General features: G+C 55.1%; 8 protein-coding genes across 8 annotated transcripts; 3 read left to right on the top strand and 5 right to left on the bottom strand.

Annotated features, from left to right (window-relative positions):
* Positions 1-171: 171 nt before the first annotated feature.
* On the bottom strand, positions 172-1,630 carry LY79DRAFT_554291 (CWC16 protein). Its single transcript, XM_060557848.1, has one exon. The coding sequence runs from the start codon at positions 1,431-1,433 to the stop codon at positions 330-332; it is 1,104 nt and encodes a 367-aa protein (XP_060414075.1). The 5' UTR covers positions 1,434-1,630; the 3' UTR covers positions 172-329.
* Positions 1,631-3,668: 2,038 nt separating this feature from the next.
* On the bottom strand, positions 3,669-6,111 carry LY79DRAFT_515711 (fungal-specific transcription factor domain-containing protein; the record flags this gene model as incomplete). The annotated part of the gene is made up of 2 exons (XM_060554740.1): positions 3,669-5,517; positions 5,771-6,111. 2 exons carry the CDS (start codon positions 6,109-6,111, stop codon positions 3,669-3,671), a joined length of 2,190 nt encoding a protein of 729 aa, XP_060414076.1.
* Positions 6,112-12,716: 6,605 nt separating this feature from the next.
* On the bottom strand, positions 12,717-13,718 carry LY79DRAFT_669810 (Sir2 family protein; the record flags this gene model as incomplete). Its single annotated transcript, XM_060563697.1, has 2 exons — positions 12,717-13,294; positions 13,400-13,718. 2 exons carry the CDS (start codon positions 13,716-13,718, stop codon positions 12,717-12,719), a joined length of 897 nt encoding a protein of 298 aa, XP_060414077.1.
* Positions 13,719-14,546: 828 nt separating this feature from the next.
* Positions 14,547-15,623, bottom strand: LY79DRAFT_590322 (zinc-binding dehydrogenase; the record flags this gene model as incomplete). The annotated part of the gene is made up of 1 exon (XM_060561134.1): positions 14,547-15,623. The coding sequence occupies one exon, from the start codon at positions 15,621-15,623 to the stop codon at positions 14,547-14,549; it is 1,077 nt and encodes a 358-aa protein (XP_060414078.1).
* A 4,024-nt stretch (positions 15,624-19,647) lies between these two features.
* On the top strand, positions 19,648-20,253 carry LY79DRAFT_214749 (uncharacterized protein). Its single transcript, XM_060551563.1, has 2 exons — positions 19,648-20,112; positions 20,213-20,253. The coding sequence occupies exon 1, from the start codon at positions 19,796-19,798 to the stop codon at positions 20,099-20,101; it is 306 nt and encodes a 101-aa protein (XP_060414079.1). The 5' UTR covers positions 19,648-19,795; the 3' UTR covers positions 20,102-20,112; positions 20,213-20,253.
* Positions 20,254-20,350: 97 nt separating this feature from the next.
* Positions 20,351-21,545, bottom strand: LY79DRAFT_579834 (family 16 glycosyl hydrolase; the record flags this gene model as incomplete). Its single annotated transcript, XM_060560052.1, has 2 exons — positions 20,351-21,357; positions 21,449-21,545. The coding sequence occupies 2 exons, from the start codon at positions 21,543-21,545 to the stop codon at positions 20,351-20,353; spliced, it is 1,104 nt and encodes a 367-aa protein (XP_060414080.1).
* Positions 21,546-22,933: 1,388 nt separating this feature from the next.
* On the top strand, positions 22,934-23,768 carry LY79DRAFT_554318 (uncharacterized protein). Its single transcript, XM_060557849.1, has one exon. It carries the CDS (start codon positions 23,315-23,317, stop codon positions 23,651-23,653), a length of 339 nt encoding a protein of 112 aa, XP_060414081.1. The 5' UTR covers positions 22,934-23,314; the 3' UTR covers positions 23,654-23,768.
* Positions 23,769-23,773: 5 nt separating this feature from the next.
* On the top strand, positions 23,774-25,801 carry LY79DRAFT_215080 (uncharacterized protein). Its single transcript, XM_060551564.1, has 2 exons — positions 23,774-24,626; positions 24,828-25,801. Exons 1-2 carry the CDS (start codon positions 24,271-24,273, stop codon positions 25,687-25,689), a joined length of 1,218 nt encoding a protein of 405 aa, XP_060414082.1. The 5' UTR covers positions 23,774-24,270; the 3' UTR covers positions 25,690-25,801.
* Positions 25,802-26,539: the final 738 nt, after the last annotated feature.

Consider the following 26,539-nt stretch of genomic DNA (forward strand, 5'->3'; position numbering starts at 1 on the left):
TTGGATCCCTAGCTTTTCGGGGAAGTTGGTTCAGTTGCACCAAGGGTCATTATATAGTTGTAATGGCTGCACTCACAAACAGAACACGCTGATTTCTATGAATTTTACGTGACTCTGTTTTGGTATCCTTCTCAAGGGTATTCATCGTTATATTCGAGACATGCACCCGCTTGTATCTGCAGTTCCTTGCATAGGGTTATAAGCCTTTTATAAGTTGTAGATGTGCCGTTGTTGTCAGCCTCAACGTCTTTGCTGATGTAAAGACGATCTCGGGGTATCTTGATCTAATCCTAAACTCCCAAACGCCAAACCACACAGCCGAAACTCCTTTAGTCCGACTCGGAATCATACCCCACCAGGGGGTTGGAAGGGAGTAACCGCGGCCGAACGTCATCCTGGACCTTTCGCTTCTCTCCTTTTTCTTTCTCCTCATCCACGCCGCGCTTGCGTTTCAACCCACAAATTCTCACCGGCGTCCGCTCCGACTTGGGCTCGACAAGGAATGGATCCCGCGCCATTCTCGTGTTTCCGACAATCTCGGACACAATGGCCTCCCTCCTCTTGGACGCAAGGACCTCTGCCTTGGGCGTCCCCTTGGGTAGTGCCTTTCCGTTTGCCTTCGGCTTCCCGTCCATGGCCGCCAGCGCCGTCGAAGGGAAAAGCGGCTTTGCAAGCGCCTTGTGCCCCGCATCCCCTTCGTGTCCGTCCTCGGGCCCAAAGTCCACCAGGCTAGCCCTCCGTGCATCCTCCTCCGTCGCGGGGACGAGGTCGATGCCCAGGCTCATCCTGTCTTTCAGAGTCTCACCCACAGCAGCATCCTTCTCACGCTGATGCCGTCCCGCGCGGAATGACTTGCGCAGCGCCTTGTTGCGTGCGTAGGGGTCGTCCCATCGCTTCTTCGAGATGTCCTCGAGCTCGTCGATGCGCTCCGTCGCCTCGGCCAGCTGTTCGCGGTCCTGTATCGTCTTCTCGAGGCTCGCGAACGCGCTGCTGCGCAACTTCTGGCGCTCCTCATCCGTCATGATGACCATCTCCCCCTCCCTCGGCGCCTTGACGCTCCCACCCTCGTCCCCAGTGTCCCGCTTCTTTGCCCCCGAGACGACGACGTATGCCGTGTTCTGCGGGTCCGTCTGAATCTCGATCCAGCCGCCGCAGTCGGCGTGGCGCATGCGGAACTGCCATACGGGTGTCGAGTGATAGCTGCCGACGCGCTTCTTCTCGGCGTTGAAGCGCACGCCCTGGCCGATGATGGTGGGCTTGGGGCAGGTGGAGCACCATATGGCATAGGGCATTTCGAAGCGGACGGTAAGGGCGCCGGACGAGGCGAGCTTGGAGGCGCGCGCGCCGAGGGCGTGCTTCCCGTGGAGCTTGTTGCCCGAGATGGTACCCTCGACTTCGGGCGGGACATAGCGTCCCATGTTGAAGCCCTGCATCTTGGGCGCTTGCTTGCCTGCTTGTGGGACGGAGGTCCTTAGAATCCGTTTGAGGTTGGGAAGCGGGGTTGGGGATTGTCGTGGATGGCGGCGCCGGCGGCGACGGAATTCAATGTTCGTCGGATATGGGTTTCTTTCGGAACTCTGTGGTTCTTGATGATGGAATTGCGGATATGGCGGGGTATGTATGTATGGGACAGTGAGATTATGTAATACAGAGTATTTTCTGAAATGCGCACGTATCACACTTGAAGATTGCCACCACTCCACTCCATTCATCCCGGTTCGACCTGACTTCATACTTTCTTCTGGATTGATTCGAAGTCCGGCATGATACGGAGTACCTCGCCCGTCAAGTTCGATGGGGTTTCCAGTTGGCTGAACCGTGCCGTCTTAGCCGCCCAGTGTGGTATCGTCCAAGACGTAATGCAGCATATGGCTGCGAGCTGCCTCTGGTAAACACGGCTGCAACTTGATAACCACGTCTCATTTGAGGGCATCTATCGGCCACGAGACGTACCCTCTTGCTTTTCGGGACTCTTGCGCAAGGCCGATGCTTTCCGTTTCCAATCCATGCAGGCTTGCGATCATGGCGTTCTTACCCGTTGATTTCGAAGCCGATGGGCAAATGTCACCGTCGATTGCGTGATTCGATTGGGGCTCGAATACTTAAGACGTCGTTTCTCTTGCCCTTGGAGCCTCTCCAAAGGACCGAGTGCCTTGTCTAAACTGCAAAGATCTTCATTTGTCTCATTTCTTGGCTGTCACCAACGAGGTCGCGTCGCTCTTTGATCTTGAAGAAGCCACCTCCAGGCTATTATGAGTTTTACCGGCTTGCGCCCATCGCACTTCTGGGCGAACACCTCTGTTTCCACCTGTCACGTCTCGCCAGGTATGACGCATGAGATGGCATGTAAGCCTGACAAACTCTTTAAGGGCTCTCGGACGGCCCCTCCAAGACAAACCTTCAGTGTTCAGTTCTATATGAAGCTGCTTGCTTAGTGATGCAGGGGCTGTTATAAGTTAGAAGTTCCTCAACAGCCAGGTACTCTACGACAAACCACGACGGCAACTCTCAGAGACTATCGTGGGATATAACAGCAACAGCAACAATAACACACATGCAGCGCTCCTTGGCAGACTTCAGAGAGATTCGGTCCCAGCCCAGATCTGCGCTGTTTTACACCGCTCCTTGACAGACGGCGGGCTGGCTTCAACGAGCTGACATTTGGCTTAGTCTCATCCGACAAAGACCGGTTTTCCTTCCCGATCTGCCTTCGTCGCCTTGTATACCGTGCCCATAAAGCCGAACATACACCGAAGACGACAATCTTGGGACGCCCTCGACTTTTTGAAACGGCTGTAGCGCTACCAAAAGGCAGGAACACACTTTATCATCAAACACTTGCGCACGCAAACTTATCCACCCTGTGTCTCTGCAGTGTTGCAGCCCCGGATCGTATACCAGGCTTCAGTGCCAGCATCCGAAGGCGTAAGTCCCGGTAGTCAGGCACAGATTACACAATTGACTACTACCAAAAGCCTCAGCAACCTATGGCAGGCCCTATGTATCAGCAAGCTTCCTTTATTTTAGGCCCTATCGTTCAAACACTGAGCGTGGGCGACCTGAAGGTGTGGTTGAAAGTCCCACCGCACTTCACATTGCAGCACGCCACACAAGCATTTCACCAGGACGCCAAGTGAGTAAGCATGAATATAGTCACAAGACATCGAGAGATATCATTCATTTCCGAAAGCCCTGAGACCTATGCTGAGATGTATGGATCGCTCAACGTGCTGGAGAAGATAAAGCATGATGCATCTCTGCTTTTCCGCTTGAAAAAGGTGGACGGTATAACCCTCCCTAAGAGTATACGCCAACACCTGGTAATAACGGTTCGTTCCCTTTCTTTGCGTCGTCAATCCCAAAACAAAAGCATAAAGTCCAAACGTCATCAAGTTGGGGCCATGAGCCGTGGACGACGTTCTCCCTATTACGCCCCTTTTGTCAACCTTGTAGTGAGCCCGCCGTCCAGTGCCCACCCCAGTGGGTATCCCGCAGATCATCATGCGCTCCCATTTTTTATTGCTAAGAGAGAAGACCACCGCCCGTTTTTTTCTTTCTTCCCACGATCAAAATAATCATAAAGGATGGATACTCGAGTGAGCGTGTGTTGTTTCTCCGTGTTGTTGTAGTTGGCCGGCTTCCCATCCTGAACGAAGCCGTTGCGTTGTTCATTCGCCCAAACCCGCCATGCCCGCCGTCGGGGCGAAGGTCTCATACATCTCATCGTCGCTGCTGTCGTCGCTTATTGGGCTTTGTGCGTTGCTCACATCGGCACTTTGGAACCCACCGAACGCTGCAAAAGTCATTGCAGGCGGTGCACTCTGGCCCAAGGCGAGTAAACCGTTGCCGGCATAGCTGCTACTCATACTGCCAGGCCCGATATCCACGACGCTACCACTGCGGCTCATCGATGGCTTCTCTGGCAATTTCTTGAGAAGACCGGTCGAAATGTCGAGCATCGTCATGGCGAACTCTGTCAGGCCCTTGCCTTCACCAGGCTTTGAGCTCACGGAGAGTGTCCAGCGGTATTCCGCCAAGCGCCTTCGGTACCAGTCGGCTTCCTCTCTCCCTGGCGATGTTGCCCAAAGAAGCGACCCGAAAGTGCCGATGAGGGCGAAGTTAGTCTTGGATGCGAAATACCAAAATGAACGCAGATGGGACGAGTTCAAACGGTTGACAAAGTCCATGGCAGAGATGAGACGCGCCTTTGCTGCGCTCCGGCAGATCTGTTGCACGTACTGATCGACGGCCGATCCGGTGGCTTCGAGAGAGCGAATGATGCGACGGTGGAGCGTGATTTCGGTGGCAAAGTAGGCGAGGTGAAGGTATCCTATGCTCGACAAACGGCTTGAAGGGGTCGGGTTTGTCGTGTACGTGTTATCCATGCGGATTGCCGTGGGCAGGTTGGCATACCACTCCTTGAGCTTCAATTGGATCGGCTTGGCCATGCCCAGAATCAGGTGCGTGCCTTGCCCGCCAGCGTTGGTTACAGTTTGCATGGCTTGCAACGAGTAGAAGGTATCAAGGATCTCGGCCAGGATTTGCGACAGCTGCACCATCTGGCCGAACAGCGTACGGCCGCGCTCGATTTCCAGCTTCTCCTCCACATCGTTTTCGTCCCATTCCACATCGGGAAAATCGTGCTGCGTGAGAGCCGGCACCCCCCAGTTGGAGGAGAAGATGTGTGAGGGCCGGCCGTGAACCAGGGAGCCCCATTTGTCCTGCATGTACAAAGCCCAGGCGAGGCGTTTCCGCAGCCCCTTCTCCCAAGGCGGTATCTTCCAATGCGTGCAGTCGAGATGAAGACCAAGTTCCTGAGCGATGGCGACAAGTTGGGCGGTTGGGGCCCACTGATCGCCCTCGGGTCGCTGGGAGAGGAGGAGGCCGGCCTGGATGGTGGACAGTTTCGGCCGGTACATGGCGTCGGCCAGAGTTGTGCGGATGATTCGTTCCAAGTTGGGAATGTTCGGACGAGGAACCCGTGCGAGCTCTTCATCGTGTTCCCACCAGTTAATGGCGAATAGGTAGACGGCGGCCAGTAGACAAGGCGAGAACTCGCGGTAACTGCGTTCGTACTTTTCCAGGAAGACGGTCTTCTGAATGATAGGAAAGGCGGGGTGGACGATGCGGAAATACAGGTCTATCAGCTTCCGGCCGTGTGGCCTCACAAGGTTCTCGATCTCTTCGATATCCTCGAGGACGTGTTCGTGGCCCGGCGTGTTGAAGTCAGGTAACAGGAGGAAGGTGTCATCGTCACTGACCTTCCGCAGCGTGCCGCGGGCCAAAAGGCTCTCATCCTGCGGGTTGAAAGGTGAGAGGTTGATAAGAGAGGGCTCGAAATCGGTCGTCGGACCGATATACTGGCTGTAGCGGTCACTCTGGAGACCCAGCGTCCGCTTCAATAGAGTTGGACCTCCGACGTTCGCCATATCTTCAAGAAAGGAGCTGCTTCCGGTGGTGCTGGAGAGGCTGGGCTGGTGTTGCCTTCGACTTCTGATATCGGTCCTGGCGGGTGAACTAATGAACCAATCACATGTCAGAGATTAAGGCTCGTTATCAACAGTGGCCCCCCCCCCACTGACTGCAGCTGAATCCATGGCGGCCCAAGAAACATCGAGCGGGCGCCAAGGAAAGAAAGGATAAGGTGACCGAGCTCTGATGAGAAGGAATAGGTATTCTGGACACGCAGTGTATGTGTGTGTATGCCACAAGGAGGAAAAGGCAATAAGACGAATACATAGCATGAACAGAAGAATGGGAGCTGACTCACCTTCTTTTACCGCTGTCGTCGAAGTCGCCGCCTAGCTTTCGTTTCCTTGGCTGGGGGCTGTTGAGCAAGGAGCAGTCGGAGCCGCTAGCTTGGCAGGGTATGCAGCTGTCTTCGTCGTCGCTCACGATGCACTTGACTTTAGACTGTTGGCAGGATTCGCAAGGGCTGAGAGACCGAGTTGTGTAGGAGCCAACGGACTCGGCGATTTCCCTTGCAGGCATGCTGCCGCGGAAAAGCTCAATGTTCGCAAATCTGTCTTGGCGATAAGAGTTCTGGCGACGGGGAGGCTTGGGTGCGATGGCAATGGGAGCCGTCCTGATGACGGCACTTGGGTTGGACATGATGGGCAGTCCACGCGTGTGGCAGTCGAAAGATATGTATACGAACAGGGCTTGGCCAACGCAGGGGAAGGTACACACAGACAGACAGATGAACGGACGGACGGACGGACCCGGCTTGTCAAGACGGGGCCCCGGGCCCTGGTCTGGTCTGGTCTGGTCTGGTCTAGGTAGAGATTAGGGGGGGGAAGGGGGATGAAGCGGGCGTGAGTTACTCCTAGAGTTGGCCGCAGATATGAAAACGGTGATAGGACGATAGGCTTCCTCAAGAAGCAGAGAGGCTGGCACACTCGCCGGGATATGAACTGGGCAATGCGACCCACGGGGTGCGGCAAGCGACGAAATGCAAGTGATGTAATGTTCCTGGCTTGTCAGGTCTTGGGGTCGGTCGCCACCAAGCCGATAGGCAAAAGGATGATATTCGAAGGCGAATGGAAGTGAGATTCGGAATTGTGTGCGTAGGGCGAATGCAGGATCCGCCAAGCAAGACTGGCCAGGCTAACTCGACCTCGCCAAAGTCCAATCAACGAGTAAGCCTGTGTTGCAAGACAAGAGAGTCGACGGGCTATCACGATGTGGTGAGATGACACTTTTGATGCGCCGAGGCGGGTTGAGATTAGGAAGTTTCAAGTTTGTAGGTAGGTAGGTAGGTGGCGGTGGGTGGGTTGCGGCAGAGGGAGGACGACCAGGAGTGATTGCGAGGCTTCGACGTGCCTCATGGGGGAACCGGAGTGGTGTTGGGACTACGCGTAAAGCAGAGGCGCGGAACAAAGGCCACGCGAGTATTGTGTGCAAGGTGGGAAGCTGACGGGTATTGGTCCACAAGTTGGAGGAGAGTATCTTGTCCTTGTGTCGCATGCGAGGGGGGTACGAGATAAGCGGCAGCGGGAATCAGAAACGGCGCAAGGTGAATTTGAGGAAGTGCTTTGTCTGTTCACTGAGTGGTTGGTTCCCTTAGTTAGATCCGGGGTGGGACGCACACTGTCCGATGAGGGGGTGCATCGCTGGTTGAGTCCCTTGGGGATAGAGAGAGATAAGGTCGCGGAGGGGCCGCTTGGGAGTGGGCGAGGCGGTTTGATTTGCGGCCGTTTTTGGTGATGGAAATGCGGTTTCGGTTGTGGTCGTTTTTTGGAGGGGTGTGGCTGCAGGGCAGGTTTTGGGGCCCGGGAGAAACAGCGGCTCGGGATTGGACAGGCGTTGAGTTGATGGATCGATATCGGTGGACTCAAGTGACGATGGAGGCAAGGATGAGATAAGCCTGGCTTATCGGTGTCATTAAAAGACGTATACACTATGTAAGAGGGAATCTCTCTCTCTCTCCCTGTCTGGTTCGGCGCTTCAAGTAATACCCATTAATTACTGGACGTTCTTTGCACCGTACCGGGGAGACGTAACGATACTAATATGATGGGTATTCGGTGGCGAGGATGGAAGATGACGGAGAAAGAATAGGGAGAGGGAAGGGAAGAAGGGAGAGAAAAAGAAGAGGAACCAGTTTAAGGGGAATGCGTAGGAGAAAACAGCAATATGGTTGCTCATCCTCAACTAGCTAGGTAACAGTATAAACCCGGCCCAACCACAGTAGGGGAGAGGGGGGGGGGGGGGGGGCACAAAAAACTCATCCATCCGGGGGGATTCGAATGCCAAGCAGATTATGGGTTCCCCTCGCGGCTGCCCCTCTCATGGATATCTCTCCTTCGGTCAGTCTCGATCGGCTGTGTCGCATATCTCTCAAGAACCCGGAGGCTAGAATGTTACTACGTGGTGAAAAGAGAAAGAAAAATCAAAATAAAATAAAAAACCGTTGTGAGGCGACATCTGGCAGGATTGGAACCATTCAGACGAAGCACGAAGCATTAGACTCTAGCTCTCTCTGACCGTCGGCAGAATATGCAGAAGTGTAAGGCAAGTTTTTTTTTCTTTCTTTTTTTGTCATCCCAACTCCTATCTGACGATGTGAGGGTCCAGTGACGGACCAAGCGACGAAAAAAGGGAGGAGGGGGGAATGTGAAGGAGAAAATCTGATGGTGTGCGGGGATCAAGATGGGGACGGAAGAGCATGGACATGGAGAATCGAATAAGACGGGACGGATGGGATGGGATGGGCATGGCCTCACCCTCCTCTGCGCGACCTTCACCGACCAGGCATATGCGCTGGTATCAAAGTTTCGGGGGACAAGCAACAAACGAGAGTGCCAGTGACATATCATAATATGACACAGAGGAACTACTCAAAGAACTTTATCCGTACCTAGGGGTAGGAAACAGGTCCCGGAATCAACGGGGCGAGGACTATGCCTTGGCCTCCACGGGGGGGTGGGATGGGCATGTGTCGAAAAAGTCAAGTTGAGGCTGTCCAATGGCAGAGAAAAGGTAGCTTTTGGCCGAAGTGTTAGGCGGCCAAGTCCAGATGGGACAATGTCCATTTGTATACACTATATGCCCACTACCTAGGTTGTGTCGTTACGTGAAGCAAGATAATTATCTGTAGGGCAAGGGGATGGGCTGTTGACTGGACGCGAGGTTGACGGACGGATGAGGATTCCCCACAAAAGCACATGGCAATTTAGCTTGGGGTGAGCTGGCTGGTGAGGGGAGTGACATCGACAAGGGGCGTCGGAGGGACGGCGACATACTACCCTGTACTACCGGTAGACTAAAAAACTGAAGCACGAGACATTTGCGGCCTTATCTCTGTCCATTCCAGGGTGAGAGTTCTGGAAAGATGCTACGAGACAGTAATACATAATGATAAACGGGCAAATCACGTCTCGTACATTTCACCTCCCCACCCCACCCCCGTCCTGTTCCCTAGCGGGTAACGTAGCCTGCGAAGGAGAAAGATAGAGAGAGAGATATAGCGTGAGCTGTGTACCCAGGCCAGCCCAGCTGCACGATCCGACTCGGCGGTACCCGGGCGGAACTTGAGACCCATATTCTTGGACTGCCTGTCTGCAGTCAGGTTGCCGCTTTCCGTCCCCACGAGCGCTTGTAGCGCACTGGTATCCGTACAGAAGGCAGTACCGTACCGTACCGTCTTCCGGCAAACTGCTGCACTCATTGCACTGACTGCTTGCCAGACCTGTCAGAGGGTGCAAGAGCGTGCGTGCCCCCCACCCCTTTAGCGAAAGTGGCTCCCATTACCTTATAGAAAGCTCGGTTGTTACCTTTTCGGGACTAGCGTCGTGACACCCATAACGTAACAGTTGGACCCTCGCCGAGTCAGACAAGGCCGTCGGCACGCCGCCTGTTGCCTCTTTCTCTTTTGTCAGCATCCTTCCTCACTTCAATCTTTCTTTGCTTTCGTACGGTAGTGTAAATGCATTTCTGCGTCGAGTATCCGTAAGATACCTACCTACCTACACACTTACACTACTTACTTACCTTACTCCAGTGCCTAGTTTGAGCGCACATACACACGCAAGTCTACCACCATCTTCCCTGGAACGTCAACATGCCCCCCTACCCACATGCGAACCGCCAGAGGAGACCAGACCATGTCTGTGATTTCCATTACATGCCGGTTCAACCACACATCGTCCAATAAATGACACGACGGATGGTCTACCGTAGCCATTCCACGCCAAGTCAATGCCCGTCCGCCCTTGAGAACCAATGACACAAGGACTCGACACGAAAGATGCAGACGCACGAATAGCACCCTCCTGGTAACGCGGGGTTGCGGGGCACTTGATCTCCTGCGAATCATCAGCCCTGTTTCGCTGCTCATCATGCCAACCATGCAAATCTCACAAAACTCGACATCGACTTTGTCTTGCCGCCGGCATCACATACAACGTCCGCAGGCGAGCCGACCCGACCAGGGCCAGAAAAACACTCACGACCATCCACATTAGTCTATCATGGTCTTGACCAGCCCACACCACCACGCTCGCCCTCCCACCGCCATTGACCGCACAGCCATCTTGCCAACCTTCCCATCCCCTTCATCCTTGGCCAAAGGTCTTGCCCATCATTCAGTTGATTTCCATTCCGCTCTGCCACGTCGGCTACTCTGCCGAAAAGGAAAGGCAACCAAGGGGCACTCGATCGTCCTCGTGCTCAGCCGCCTTCTGACCTCTTACGACAAAATGACCATTTCAACAACGTCTCTAGACTGATTGGCAGCCTTTACTCTCTCTCTCTCTCCCTCCCACCCTCTCTTGCGGGAGACCCCCGCAGATCCTTGCATCCTGCATCTCCCGACCGCCTCGTTTCAACAATCCGCGAGTCACAAGCTGCTCGTTCCCAAGAAATGGTGTACATCCCTCGTGGGGGGACTGCCCCATGCGTCGTGCCGCATCATGAACTCACACCCATCACATCACCTTAACCCATCAGCACCAAAATCAAGCAGGGGGTTATCGACCTGCCCAGCCGGCACTTGCGTCATCGAGCTCCCAATTGCGCTAGACTCACGATGTCGGCCCGCCGGCTCTATCGCTAGCGCTCCCGGGGTTTGTCGGCGGTACAGAAGACGTATGAGCTTCCACACACGCTCACTTGAGTCTCGCCGCCTGGAAACAGATATCAGCATTGCCGAGAGACATGTAACATGGTTTGTGGGGACGTCGAGTCGATGCAAGCAACATCTTCATATCAATGACTTTCCCAATCGCGCTCTGCGAAGGCAACGACAGCCATTTTAGTCGTATCTCCACTCTACTCCAAACGGCCACAATGCCAACGCTCAACTGATGAACAATCACGCTCAAGGCAAAGTGCTTCTCGTTGCTCTCAGGCCTGCGGTTGGTCTGCTAATCTATGAACATCCATTAGAGAGATTTATGCTGCAGCGACCAGGGCTTCGATGATGGTCTAACCACACTCCTCGCCGATCTTAGTATCCTTTGGGGGCCAGTTGTTTGATCTTCTTTGCTATCTCGCCGGGGTCTATACATCACATGCAGTCGTCCGCCGTCTCTCATATGAACACATTGGGGTTGGATAACTCGCCGACGGATGTGAATTCTCAGTCGAGTATCATAAATGCATTCTTGTAAACCCCTGCCTTAAGATCTGGTGGGCTATACCGAGCGGGATATACACCCAAAAGCCTCTGGTCCGTACAAACCCAAGCTTTTCGTAGAACAGCACAGCGTCCATCGTGCTCACGGGGAACACAGAGAATCCCTCAGCCTGCACCACCTCCGCGACAGCTCTTATCAGCACAGTCCCTACACCGCGGCCCCGGGACTGGGAGTCGGTGCAGAAGAAGGTAAGATCTAATGGATCCGTCGGGCGTCTTTGGTTTCCCGGCGCCGAACACTACTAGTGTCGGCGGGTCCGAACCTTCGGATGAGGCCCATGGAGAGTCGGCAATCGGAGTTCAGAATTGGTGCCCTTGCGAGGTAAGTGCTTTGCAGGTATCCATCCGTCAGTTGTACTGGGAATGGAAACCACAAGTGTGGTCCCCGCGGAGTGTCGCCGAAATGAAAACCGACAATTTGGGCGTTCTAGAAGCGAGACAAAACCGACTGATGCTCTAGGATCCGGCTTTGTCAGGAACCCCCCCTGGGAAGAGGTGGTGTTTGGCCCACATTTGCTTGAAAACACCGAAGTCGGAGCGATCGAGACATGTCATGGACATCGAACAGGCAAGCACGGCATCAGCGCCGTTCTCGGACGCAGGCAAGAACATATAGGTATCAACTGTCGCAGGTAGGACCAATTGAAAGATACGAGTTTCGCCGGAATTTGCACGCGATGGAAAATATCGGGACCGGGGGAGCAGATAGGTGAGATGATGGGAGGAGACTGCCAAGGCGTGGGGATAGATAGTATGCCCAACGAGCGGGAGGCAATGACGCTTTTGGAATGCGGATCAAGCATGCGGCGAGACAAGGAAAGACTGAAACCAACTTATGGAGAAAGGGCAGTGAACCCACTGCCCTCCTGTGTGCCGTCGATGCGGCGGAGTCATAGGCGGTGAGATACTCCAGAGGCGGGCCGCTCTCCTCCTTTGCCATCGCTCTCCGTCTATTTACCAAGGACGACGAGGAGGCCGGACGATGTATCTGTATCATTCCGTAAAGGAGGCGGCGACTGTACTGTGGCCGCTGTTGGGGCCGGCTGTATCCCACGAAGAGCTGGCCTTGTGGTTAGAGGTGGACTCGGGGACGGCGGCGTCGACTCGGGCGACAAGGACACGCGGCGGGCGGTGAGCGAGGTGGTCAAGGGCGCGTCAGAGGCGACGTGCTCGTGGAGCTCAGTGATGTGGGGAATTACGGAGGCAGCAAGGGACCGGAAGGATCTAGGGCGAAGACTGATAACATGCCTGCCGGGTGGCAGTGAGTCGTGGCTGTGGGACTTGTTGACGAGGAATTTGGAGATATGGGGGGGGGGGGGGGGGGGGGGGGGTGCGACGAGACGTGGCTGTCGACGAAGATGCTCGAGTGGGAGAAGCGTTTAGACATATCCTTGACGCGCTACATCGTGATGTAGTCGACCATTGTGGTGCTTTTGCTGCTGGTACATCTTTGGGTGCCGGAGGAGACTCAGCCGCCGCCGCCCACGCACACTTCCTGGCCGCCCCTTTGTAGACCCCGGGCCGAAGCCCCGTTCCTTCTGCCGCTCGTCTACCCCGACCTCTGCGCCTCCGTGTGAGTCTACCCGTCCGTCGGCATCTTCCCAATGACGGGCTCCAGCAGTAGCGGTAATACCTCGGCCGCGTCTCTTGCGAACGCGAAATCCCCTGGCTTCAATTTGGGCCTCCTCTGGCCCTTGACCTCGGCCTCGGGGTTGATGATGCACACCCGGGCGCCGGCCCTGCGCGCCTCGAGGATGTAGCCGGCGGCGGGGTATACCTTGGCGGACGTGCCGATGACGAGCATGAGGTCGACTCTGCCCTTGCGGATCCACTCGTCGATGCCATTCAGCATCGCCTCGTCGAGGCTCTCATTAAACCACACGACGCCCGGGCGCAGGAGCCCCGTCTTGCACGATGGGCAGTGCGGGAGGTCGGCGTCGTCGATGCGCGCTAGCTCCTGGGTCGGATCGAGAAGCGGAAGGGTCTGGGAAGGGTCTTTGACGTCCTCCGAGGCCGGGGCGAGGGCCGGGCAGAGCGGGTCCAGGGTATTGTTGCGGTCGACGTGGGTGCAACTCGGATTGGCGCATTTGATGTCGAAGAGGCTTCCGTGGAGGCGGCGGAGCTGCTCCGTCTTGTGTCCTGCCCGGGGTGATAGGTCTGGCTGTGTTAGCTGCCTTAGCCTTGTAGTTTACAGACATATATATGTATATATATATATATATATCATATGAAAATAGATGGACACGGCAGGTCCTCACTCACCATCCACGTTCTGCGTCAAGCACAGAAAGTCCGGGTTCTTCTCCGCCAGCGCCGCCAGCGCGTAGTGGGCCGGATTGGGCTGCGCGTTGAGCGCCATGTGCCTACGGTACGCGTAAAACAGCCAGACGAGCCCCGGGTCGCGGCTGAACGCGTCCATGGTCGCGAGAGCCGTGGCGTCGTGGTTACGCCAGAGGCCGCCAGCGCCGCGGAAGGTCGGCAGGCCGGAGGAGGCGGAGAGGCCGGCGCCGCAGAGAGCTAAGATGCGCTTGCTGGAGCGCAGAGCTTCGTGGAAGGCGGCAACGTCGTTGTGAGGCGCCATGACTGCGGAGGAGATGCTGCGGCGAGAGGCTGGCGGCGTTGCGTGCTGGGCTGCGGTTTGGTGAGGCGTGCGTGATGGGCTCGGCGGTGATGGCCGGAGCTTGATGCTTCTGACAGGATTACCGACATGGACCACGATGCCTCCTCGCATTCTTGGGTGTTTTGTTGCTTGGCCTTTTATAGCAACAGTCGGTCGGTGCGACGACCTAGGTTTGGTTCGCCATCAGGCGTCCGGAGGCAGAACCGACCTCCGAGATAAATTTGTATGCCTAGGTAGGCAGGTTAGCGTTGGTGCCTGATGCAGGCAAGGATGATTGGCTCGCTATGCGTATATGACATTTGTACGTACTTTCAGCTCGACAGGAGATTACCTTGTACAACGTCTATGAGGAAGACAGAGTGATGTGTGCGGGTGAGATGCTGAGGTGAAGATGCCACCGAACTCTATATCACCCCGCAAATGCCAAGTCCTTCAGCGAAACGGTATGACATCACACCTCCTCGACCGCCCCGATCGATCACTTGTCTATGTTGGCCAATCTCACCACGGGCATCATCATCTTGATCTTCTGATGGCTATGACCAGCAACTAGCATTGATATTCTGCACCTTTACACACACATCACATTGCATATACGTGCTCGTATTGGAAGTGAAATTTCGTCATGAAAATTGGAGCGGCGGCTCCTGATATTTTGTCCATGTCCATGTCTACAATGTAACCAAATCGCTATGTCCTTATCTGCACACATAAATCATTTCACCAACCCCGTCCTATATACACCATTCCCAGAGTAGCTCGGATGATTAGGCCGTCCTGATGCCCGGCTTAGTTCTCGAGAACGTAGCGGTAGCGGGCCTTGCCGTCCTCGAGATCGACAATGGCCTGGTTGGCCTCGCTCATGGGGCGGACCTGAATCCAGGGCTTGACGCCCTTCTTGGCGGCAAGCTCCCACATCTCGCGGATCTCGTGGGGGGAGCCGATCAGAGAGCCGGTGAAGTTGACGCGGCGCATGATCATGGGCACGGGGGAGATGGTGTAGGCGCCGTCGTCGGGCAAGCCGACCTGGACGAGGGAGCCGTCGAGCTTGACGAGGTTGAGGAAGTCCTGCATGGGGACCTTGGAAGAGGAGACGGTAGAGATGACGAGGTCAAAGGTGTTGGCATACTTCTTGGCCCAGTCGCCCTCCTCGCCCGTCGCGATGTAGTCGTCGGCGCCCATCTTCAGGACCTCGTCGCGCTTGTCGGCCTTGCGGGAGATGCCGACAACCCTGTCGGCGCCCATGGCCTTGGCGAGCATGATGGCCATGTGGCCGAGACCGCCGACGCCGCTGACGGCGACGGTCTTGCCGGGGCCGCAGCCGTGGTGCTTGAGCGGGGAGAAGACGGTGACACCGCCGCACAGCATGGGCGCGGCGTAGGCCGATTCCAGGCCGTCGGGGATCTTGACGACGAAGTGAGAGGGGCAGCGGTGGTACTTGGCGTGGCCGCCCATGGCCTTGCCGCCGTTGTAGTGGAAGGCGCCATAGGTCTGGACAAACTTGGGGCAGTACTGCTCTTTCTTGGACTGGCAGGGCTCGCAGGGGCCCTGGCGGCCGAGGCAGGAGTCGGACTGGGCACCGACGCCGACGCGGTCACCGACATTGATGTCGCCCTCGGCCTTGGAGCCAACACGGACGGCGACACCGACGATCTCGTGGCCGACGCAGACGGGGTAGGGGGCGGGGCCCCAGCCGGAGCGCAGCACGTGGATGTCTGAGCCGCAGACACCGGAGTGGGTGATCTGGATGTCGACGTCTGTCTCCTCCCAAGGCTTGGGCTCGTACTCCTGCCAGACCATGTTGCCCTCGGACGACTTCTCGTCCAGGCCAACCCAGCCCTCGAACTTGTAGTCGGTAGCGGCCATTGTGATGCGTGTTTTGTTCTTGCCAAGAGGATGCGAAAGGGGGTGATGATGGAGTATCCGAGGGAAGACTTGTCACAAACGGGGAGGATATAGTATAAGTGAATAGGGGGCTTGTCTATACCTCAGAAGCGGGAGCAGCCCTCGTCTTATAGACTTGAAGTTACCCATCTTGCAAAACATGTTAGGTTAAGTCCTAAACTTGTCGGCGAAAGAGGGTGTTAACGCCGGTCGTCCAAGGAACAGTGAAGCTGGACATAGAATCCGCGCACCAGAGAAAAAAACTTTGAGGTGGGTGGAGTCGAACGAGCGGGAACAGACTGGGAATAGATCGGTAGCCCCTAGATGGGCCCAAGTGCGGCTCGATGCCGCAGTTCAAAGGCCGATTGGGAGCAACTAGACCAAGGCGAGGATCCCCCCCGTTGGGCGGGCCGTGTGTGGTATTCAATCATCGCCGTTTGGGCGGTGCGGGACCTTTCCAGAGCGGACCAAAAAAAAGGTCGGGAGGCGTCATCATGATACGCAGGGCCGGGCCTGGGTGGATAGACTCTGAAATCTGGCTTAGAAATCCAGGATATCTTTAGTCCCGAGATAGGGGTGGTTTGGACGGGGCGGGGACAACACGCGAGAACAGCGAGCGGCTCTCGACCCCCCGGGGGGTCTCGACTCTGCCGCTCTGTCTCTCGCCCTCTTTGACGGAGGTCAAGACTCTCCGACTCCGTTCCGGGACGAGGACGAAGAAGGGAGGGTCCAAAGTTTTGCTTTGTCTAGTGTATATCGTACGCTGTACATCGTACACGTCGATTCTGCGAGAAAGCGGTGACAGAGAAGGACAGGTAGGGATCTTGCTGGCCGCCGCTGTCAAGTAGTCGTAGAGTTTCGTGGAGGTTCGTGGAGGCTCGTGGTGGTTCATGGGGGTTTGATGTCATCGACCCCGGTATTATTCGGCAGTTGGAAGGCTTCACACCGCCAACTGAGGGGCGAGGAGGGCAAGGAATCTAGACGTGCGTGCATGAAAGAAGAGAAAAGAAGAGGAGGAAAAAAAATGGAGTTACCGTCTTGCGGCGGTTTGGGAAAATGCTCAAACCATCTTCTGGTCCTGTCATTGCCAGCACGGGTGAATTTCGGCATCCCCAAGAGGAGCAAAGCTGCCATTGCTTCTCCCACAAGACACCTGCCTCACCGACCAAGGCATGCATGTATCACTCACCAGGTACCTAGGTAGCAGGGTAGGTACCTACAGTACCAAGACACTTGTTGCCCCTTCGCGGCTGTCTGCCTTACGTCAAGTGCGGGCTCTTTCCGCGGCGTTGGTTCGGGCTTCGCCGAGCTCTGTCAAGCTTTCAGAAAACGTGCTTTTTGGTGGGGACGGGACCCGGCTTCAAAAACTTTTGCCGTGCAGGGTCCACCGGTACGCCACCTTGATCTGCCGTCGTTGATGAGCAGTAAACCGCAAAGTGGTTAATTGCTACGTATCCCGCTCGCTCGCAGCCGATCATCTTCAATCATACTCGTTCCTAAACTTTAGATATACAATGCATGACGTCACTCTCTCAATCTTATAGTGGTTGCCGCCGGCCGAGGAGGCTGTCAAGACCACACCCTGCCTGCATCTTCCGGTGAAAAGTGGAGCACATACAGGACATTCCCTCACCGGTACTCGCACGCGGGTCCCTTCCAGATCCCGGAACTATCTTTGCCGTCGCGGCCAGACGGAGTTATCCCGCCAAGAACATAAATAAACTGCGGAAACAATGTTGGATTCCGGCTTCATGCAGTCGCTCTCGTGCCGCCGCCGCCGCCACTGCTGCACCGAGAGTGGCCTAGATCCCCCGCCTCATCAAAATAAGTTTTGGCTGGAGCTGCACAAACCACCATGTTACGTGCAGATAATTTAGATGCCGTTGGACCCCTACCTGCGGTCCGTCAGATCCCGCGTCTCCGCCAAGGAAAAAGCCGAAACTCTCTTTCTTTGACATCTCTCAATTCTGAGTCTAATCAGCCTTCCCTCATTTTCAGGCGTCGCGGCGCCGAAGACTGCATCTGACCCCATATGTTTTTGTCGATAGATAAAGGTTTCCTGTCATACCTTGATCAATGCTGTAAACTAATTCACCGAGTGCTCCAGGTCACTGAGTGTGCCAGGTACCTACTCTCTTGGACAGATAAACTTCGCAAGGGGGGTGGAGATATTGGTTGCTAGATTTGTTGCTGGGCTTTTGGGCTTTTGTCTTTTTACATACATTTATTTATTTATTCGCAGAAGACCCCAATAAGCCAGCTACATGATCCCCAACAGAACGATCACCATTGCATGCCCGCAGGATCACAGTGGAACATTATCCCTCCTTAGCGCCCCCCCCCCCCCCAAGTATGTTCGCCACTGGACTTCGCCCAAATGGCCACACAAAATGCTACTAGCATCATCACCATGCGCCGTACCTGCATATCCTTGGAGGGTCTTACATTGCCGATACGGCACGCACACATGCACACTTCGGGAGTTGCCGGCCCCACAACGCCGTCTAACTCTGGTTTTGCCTCGGGAGCTTCCCACGGGAAGGAGACGGAACAAAGCGGAGACTATCCCCGATGCCGATGGAATTCATCTCCCCTCTCGGACCGCTCGACTTTGGATAGAAAAGCGCCAAAGGTGAGAAACTAAGGCTGCTCTTCCAACAGCCCGGTCTAGCTGGCACTTGCCTCCCCCAAAAAGGACAGGCCCGCGACTCCATATGGACGAGACAACGGGAGATTGAGAGCCGCGGCCGTCTCGCCCCCCCTCTCTTCGCTCATTATCCTCCTCTTCCCTTTCCTCCACTGAAACTGTCATTCTCGTATCCCCGGCCTGAGAGAACGCACGCCCACAACACGCCAAGCAGCCGCCCCCCGTCATCAATGAATGAGCACTGGTATACGAATACTCTAACGACGCGGGTAACAAGGGCCCCAAAGCAGCCGCTGGGGGATACTTAGGTACGTATCCAAGACGGTCTCTGTTAAGGTCGCACAGGTTCTCTTGACGCAGTTGGAAAAACGCAGTGCAATAAGGTTCCTAGAAGAAACACAATATATGGAAGTATCAGGGTATCGAACTAACCCAATTGACCGAGTTTGCAGCCGACAGTCAAAGTTGGATCTCAGTCACATAGGCCAAGGGCACTTTTTGGGACACTAAGCTGCTATAAAGATGACGTTGGTCCAACTATAACTGCCTTATTCAACTACCGAAACCACGGCCCAGATCATGCCAGCCTACACAGTCATAACCCTCAACGGCTGGTTGGAAACCAAGCTCCAGGGCTAGGTGGGAACTTTGGTTTTTACTGGACAGCCCAGACCTCTGCGTCGGAGAAAAGGGGGAGCCCGACAAATCAACCCCCCCCTCCCCCCCCCTGGTAGGAGATCCATTTTGATTTGTCCGTGTCCATTTGACCCACTGAGGCAAATAACAGCTCACCCAGGGTCGGGCGAAGACCAAGACCGCCGCCATGGAGGAGGCAGTGTAAGTTGGCAAGGGCGGTGTTGACACTGCAAAGACTGTGTTCGCATGCTCATAATCAGTAGTCTACTCGCCAGCCGACAATTAGGGAGCAATCGACAGAATGAAAACAGGCCTGTAGACCGACTGTTTCTGTCATTGGTTTTCAAGCCTGCAGATAATGCAGAGATGTCGCCAAGGATACTTGGAACGGCGGGAAAGTCATTTTGGTTCAAGAGCTGTTCTCACGCTGATTGGCGCCGTGCTGTTGCCATTGGTTGGTAAGTCGATTTTGTCAGTAACTTTCGTGACCGCCTTCACTGAGGCTAATGGTAGAACATCTGTCATGTTGCAACATGTCCATTATTGCATGATTCTTCTATGTTCAACGGACTAGGGTCACCCGCTACGATACAATCCATGATAGATGGACGGTGCATACATAGGGTCGGGTCTGAGTTGTGTGAAGCTGCGTTGCCTGCCTCGCTTCATGGGACGGTACGTAAGCGATGCAGGGGCAGTGGAGATTAGGTCCGAATAAGGTAGAGCGCGGGAGCGCTGGGCCCCGGCCCCTTCTCCTCTTTGAGCCAAACGCCAAATCCCTCGTCTACTGAGTATGAGGTGAAATTGCAACGTCTCTGCTGCTGAACCGTTCCACACGACCGGGGCAACCGCATCACGCCTGACGACTTGGATGCGAGTCTATTCTTGGCGTGACATCCACACAAAAGGATACTTCATCACTCAAACAGGGATCGCAACGGGAGCCAAGCCAATGTTTGTCAAGATTTTGATTTCAGGTCGTCCGGCCACCTTTGGCGAAATGGCCAAAGGTATCTCCAACTGCCTCTCCCCAAGGTATCATAGTCCACAACCAACTTCTAAACCAACTCGATCCGAAATGAAATGCCCTTATGCTGACATGTTTCTGTCGTTCCCCTCTACCTCGCGCTCGAACAAAAACAAACGCCTCAATGTTTGCGCGGGGTCGTTGCAGTAAACAGCATCCTCCCCGGAGCCCGAGGACGATACCGTGGAAAGAGACATCATTAAAAGTACCTGATTAAGTCAAGATTGGCCTCGACTGCTCCGCCCAAGGCTCCGAGGGAAGCCCGCGTAGCTCAGTCGTGATAAGGATCGTGTCGAAGGTTACAAAAAAGTTGTACAACCCGCTCGCCATCGGCGGAATGATTTGTATTGTCTTCATGCGCATGTACAGTCATTGATCCAAAGTCCCGGAGAACCCTGCTTACAGCACAAAGGTGAAGAACAGGCCGACGGCGCCGAGAGCAAGGTTGGCCTTGGTCGCGAAGCCAGAGCTGGCGGCAACGGTCGAGGGGGCAGAGGCGGAGGCGGCAGAGCCGGAGTCGGCAGAGCCGGTGGCGGAGGCGGAAGCATCCTCGGTAGCAGAGGCCTCCCTGGAAGCGGTGGCGGAGACAGAGCTGGATCCGGTAGCGGTGACGGTGCTCAGAGTGGTCTTGGTGGCGGTCTTGCTGGCAGAGGAAGAAGTGTCGTCGTCACCGCCATCGGTCTTGATGACGATGGACTCCCAGCTGCCGGTGCGGTCGCCGTAGACGTACTGCTTGGCGCCCTTGGCACCCTTGTTGCCCTGGTAGTCGGTGATGGAGATGCTCTTGTAGTATGCGTTGGAGGGACCCTTGCTGAAGTCGGCGTAGCCACCAGCCCAATCGACGGTGCCCTTGGGGGCGTCCTTGCGGCCAGCGACCCAGGTACCGATCTTGACCTCCATGGGAGTCTGGGGGAACATGGCGCCGCCCTTGGCGTCGGCGTACTTGAGCTCGCGGACGAGGGCGCCGTCGATGATCCACTTGACCGAGTCCTGGGTCCAGTCGATGGTGTAGGTGTGGTAGTCGCTCAGGGGGTTGCTGACGGTGTGGAAGGCACCACGGTCGTAGGTGCTGGTATCACCCTTGCCGAAGTAGTTGGTCTGGACCTGGGTGTTGTCGCCGCCAACCCACTCCCAGTCGATCTCGTCGAGGTCGTCGGACTGGAGGACGATGGAGGTGACGACACCCTGGCCGGGAGCGGCCTTGAGGACGACGTCGATCTTGCCGAAGAAGATGTACTTCTTGGTCGCCATAGTGGGAGCCTCGCTCTCCTTGCTGATGGAGAAGAGAGCACCGCCATCCTCGAACTTGACATCGGTACCATCAAGCTGGCGGAAGACGGAGTCATCGTTGCCCTTGGTGAAGTCAATATCCACGGACTTGCCCAGAGCGGGGTCGGCAGGGCAGTCTGGAGACGAGTCAGCAAGGCTATTCCATCACGACATGAAATCAAATTCAAGGAGACCATGCCCCATGACGGGGGACTGGGGGTCGCATACCCTTCTTGGTAGGATCGCAGGTGGTGAAGGTCTGGGCAGAGACCAGCGAGGTGGTGGCGAGAGCCACGGTTGCGACGGAGAGGATCTTGGAGAACATCTTTTCCCCCTGTTTGTCGGTTTGCGGACTTCGATGGGAAGAATGAGATCGGATGAGGGAAAAGGGTGCCGGGAAGTAGATCGACGAGAGAAATATCAAAGGCTCGAGGGATGTATTAAAAGGAGGCGGGCCTGTTGCTGGAGCTTGAGGCTTGCGGGTGGCTTGAAGCGAGCGAGAGTGGTGGAAATAATGCCGATTAACGAGAGACTGGCAAATACCGTAAGAAAAGACAAGAGGAAGCTCGTGAGGAGGAGGCAAAGTAGGACGAGGTGAGGAAGAGAGAGAGGGAGAGGGAGAGGGAGAGGGAGAGGGAGAGGTATCGAAGGAAGATCACACGAACGGGGGAGATGGTTTTATTAGTCTCGTCAAGATGAGGCACAGCAACACCCAGCACCACCTGTACGTAGCAATGAAAACTCACGGTAACGGCATAATGGCAGGCACACTGGATGGGTACTACGTAGGCAGCATGAGCAGACCAGGCCAAAGGCAATTCTTGGTCTCGGTTTGTCCACAGACAGGGGATGGCATGTCCCTGCTCGGTCTGGTGGCTAGGGCGAATCAATACGACCTTGTACCTTAACCAGAACCCTGCGCCTGCTTAACGTCCTGGGAGGGGTGGTCAGCAGGCAAGACTGGACCTCGGGCACCCCTGAGCCACTTGGCTCTTCAGGGAAAGGTCAGGTTCAAGCCTGGGAGTAACTGGGCTGTGACCGTTCATTTTGACACAGGGCAGGCGATTCGGCATCCGTTTCGCTGTATAGGTGAGAGTATATGTGCGCCCAGACAGCACAGTACGAATGAATAGTGTACCATGTTGTGAAGTGGGAGTTGCAAGTCGCGACTTGTGAATGAGTAGCAGCGTGACTACAAAGATTAAAAAAAAAAAAAAAAAAAAAAGGGATGCAAACTGGATGTGGGCTTGGGCTAAGGGGGGAGGGGGCTGATGGGCCCCTTTTCTGCTCAAAAGTCCCCAAAAGGATTAATCAATTTGCCTGTGCAAAGGACCAGTGGTTGATGCAAGATTCCTTCACTTTGCCTGAATAAGCAAGCAGGGCAAGGTAGCGGGTGGAGTGGCACTGTCCTCCTTCTCAGCCGGCATCTCCTTTCCGGAACCTAGGCAGCCGCTTTGTAAGGCATGAGTACCCATGTACATCGTACCGTGTCCCACTTGAGGAAGGGAAGGCAGGAAGGAACCACAGAGAGTGGACAAAAACGTCCCATGTAAAGAAAGGATTGGGGAAAGAGGGAAGAGAGACAGGTCATCTGTTCCTGCCGTTCCTGTGTTGCTGCATTCCTGAGGGCATCTGCTGGGGGTTGCACTCGGTGCGCATCGTATACCATGTGTCTAAAAGGTAATAAAAGAACACTTTAAATATATATATTTATCCTTATTTTTTTTTTCGCTATCTCTGACAGCTGCCTGCAGCGATGCACGTAGAAAAGTCAGGTAGATCAGATGATCAGATGCAAGGCACAGGGCCAGAAAGACGCTGATGGATGGTCCCTAGTGGACCATGGCCGTAAGTCTATTTTCACTGCAGTTTATCCGTACATCTCCTACCTACATCATTGCGGGTGTTCCACGGGCAATCAAGCATAATTTCCTGGCAAAAGCAATTTGCGACGTTAGAACATTAGTCGAAGGATGCATGCACGCAACGCCGAATAAGCATAGCATGTACTATACTGGTGGTAACCGTACGGTGTACGTCTGACCCCGAGTGGAATTCCGCTCCTCGATACATACGAATCAATACAAACACCATATGCCTCTCGTCGACGCTGCGTTGCCGCCGAACCAACCAACTATCCCATCCATCCATCTCATCCGTCTCCGTCCACCCGGCCCGTTTCCAGCGCGTTCCAGCGCTGCACTGCCCAAGCCACGAGGCCGGTCCATTCCCCTGGGTGGGGGTCCGAATGTGTCAGCCAGCTGCTTGCTTGCTTGCTTTGCTCATTGTCCGTCGAGCCGCCCGCTTCCTTTGTTTCGCTCTGCCGCATTCCAGACCCAGCCGCCATGCGCCACTGGTCAAGCCCGCTGTGTCGCGCCGACACACGCTGACCAGAATCCATCCGTATTCCTACTGGTCAGAACCGGCCTATAACAACACCGTGCATAGCCGACCTTGGACTTGGCCCATGTCTTCGTCGACGACCCACGCAGGTTTATCCATTCGACTTGCTTAAATATTGTGTGTGTGTGTGTGTGTGTGTCTGAGTGCGCGCGCCTCTTCCACTCTGGTCTCTCCATCCAAGTTGGACTAAGCTTGCCGCCCTGGTCACAAAACAGCAACACAAGAGACAGTGCAATCTCGGGGCCCCGTCGCCCGCTGGTGGTGCCGCTCTTGGCCCTGTGCATCCTGCTGCAAGGCCAAACTCTGGCTCATCCGCCGAAGTAGGCAGATCTCCAACAGCTAGTTTAATTGGACTACTGCCAAAACAACCCCCCCGCCTTAACTTGGACGAGGTTTGGGAGAGCGCGAGCGCATCATACGGGGAGTAAGCAAAGCTGCGCCCAGCTATGCAGGAGACGACAGCCCTTGAACACGGGCTACTTTGCGACGACCCTTTGCTTGGCTCAGCTCATGAGGCTACCAGGGGATGGATGGATGATGGGAGGAAATGAGTTGAGCAATCTTTCAGGGCTCCCATGGTCGACGCGCCCACCGCACCGCGCTACCTATGAAGGACTGTAAGACAGACCGAGCACGGTCCGCCAATCATGGCCGTACATACTCCGTATGCTATCAAAAATTGTCGCTTTACTCCATCGTTCCATCAAAGCCCGCCCGCCATCCAGTCCCGTCAGCACAGAAACCGGAACACATGGCGTCTGTGTTTCCGGCCTATCGCGAACCGGAACAGCTGGCTGCCACTCTCCTGTGTCGCCGTGCTTGAATCAGGAGTAAAAGTACGCTGCATTCGCCTAGAGCAAGCTGACATATTTTTCTTTTCTCGTAAATCCGTTGGGATTGGATTTTCCAGCCTCGAACCAGAGGCGGGCCGAAGAGTTGAACAGTGGGCTGGCTGGCTACCTTCGGGCTTCCTCCTTGACTGGCTACCTAGATACCCAGGTAGGTACGTACCAAGATACCCAGATAGGTACGGAGTACCTGGACCACAGTGCCAACAAGTTTCCTTTTCCCACCATCGTTTGCGAGATTCCTCACCTCTCTCCATCGTTTCTTGTTATTGCCGTCAAGTAATTGTTATTTTCGCACACGTGCACGGAGACAAGGGTACAAATATGTAAACGGCTAAATCCAAACCCTCTCTTAGCCTTTTCCGCCCATTCGCGCCGAGGACACCCCGGGAAAACGGGTCCAGAGATCTTCGTAATTCTCCGCTGCAACCGTCAACGGGTCCAAGGCCAACGCAGGGCTCCTGCCCATCACGCGGCATTACACAACACGAGAGAAGAGGCCAAGATTGCTCAGGAGGAAGGACTATTGTGCCGATCGCTTTTGCCTCCGGCTTTGGTCTCAGAGCGAAAGCGGGTTTCCGAGTCGAGTCAACCGCCGCCGTTGCCGCCGCCGCCACCAGTCAGTGGGTTCCGAAAGAAAAGAAAAGAAAGAGAAAAAAAGTGAGAGAAGGTCGCTCCGCGCTGCTGACCGCAACGTTTCATGAAGATGAACCCGCCACTCGAGTCCGTTCTAGCGGGGTGTGTGAATGGCTGCTGCGTCGGGGGCCAGAACGGCTGCATCGGCGTCGTCCGTCTCATGCAATCAATCATCGTCATATCGAGAGGTCAAACTATCCCCAACCCAAGCTCCAAACTGGCTGCAGCGTTCGTTCCTTCCATGGGCTGCGAGCACTCGTATCCAGTTGGCCGGGCTGCCTCAAACCCACGTCTAGCGAGCTGTCAGGCGGTGGCTGTGCTAGCCAACAGTCGACGATATACGGATACTTTGGCATCTGCTTTCTTTCAACCCCGCCACCTGGTTCCTCTTCCAGCCTTCGAGAGACAGGTTTCCCCAGTCGCTGGCATCTCAAAAGAAAAACATATGCGATGCCGCCATCCCCCGGCAAATCGTTCCAAAAAAAAAAAAAAAAAAAAAAAACCATCCGGGCGGATCGATCCTTGGAAAGCGAGCCCTCACGAGCCAGGAGCGCACCGCTAGCGCCAGCGGCATCTCTATAATTAACACCAACGAGTCAGGGGCGGTTAAGGCGACAAAAGCGGCGTGCTATGCTAGATGGAGCACCTGACACCCCTCCGCTGACCGTTGACAGATACCTCGTAAAAGCCCCTCTATCTGTGCTGCATGTCATATCCACCCTCGTCATTCATGTCTGCTCGCAGATGACTGGCCTCTTCCTTCAGCCTTGTCGCTCTTTGCACCTGTCTTCACTTCTTCCTCGCTCATGAGACGCCGCGAGACTGGTGGCCCAACCGCGGCCAGGTTCACGACTCGGGCCCGAAGGGTATGTCGTATCCGACCAGCTCCCACTGGGCGGTCATGCTGCATGCTGTTCAATCTGTATCAGTGTCTGACACTTCATCAGCCCAGGTTCATGCTCCATATCGGTCATTTTTCACGCCGAACCTTGATCCAATGTCCCGCACAACAAACCACCGTGATAACGCGGTTGTCTCGGACGCGACTACAAGGTGTTCACCTATGTCGGCTAGAAATAGGCCAAGTGATCGTTGGCGGATTCGAATAAAGCAGACGATTGACCGCCAACGACGAACGTCACTTCTTCTGATCAACTCAGTTTCGCCATTTTCATATTATGGGCTAATATGACGGCACAGGTACGTGGGCCAAACTAATACGTGAATATTCCCAATAGATCATTCAGACATCGTCACTTTGAAGAAACACACTATTCTGAACACAATTTTGATGTGTCTATTAGGTAGGCAGTTTTATCGGTATCTTTGTTGCTGCTGATATTAGAGCTCATTCGCCCCTATAAAAAATCCTCGAAAATCCAATCGTAAATAATCTTCGGCTTGATATGCTCTGGCCTGGTTGATAACATCG

The sequence above is a fragment of the Colletotrichum navitas genome (assembly GCF_030913465.1).
Source record: "Colletotrichum navitas strain CBS 125086 chromosome Unknown LY79scaffold_30, whole genome shotgun sequence".
NCBI classification, from domain to species: Eukaryota; Fungi; Ascomycota; class Sordariomycetes; order Glomerellales; family Glomerellaceae; genus Colletotrichum; species Colletotrichum navitas.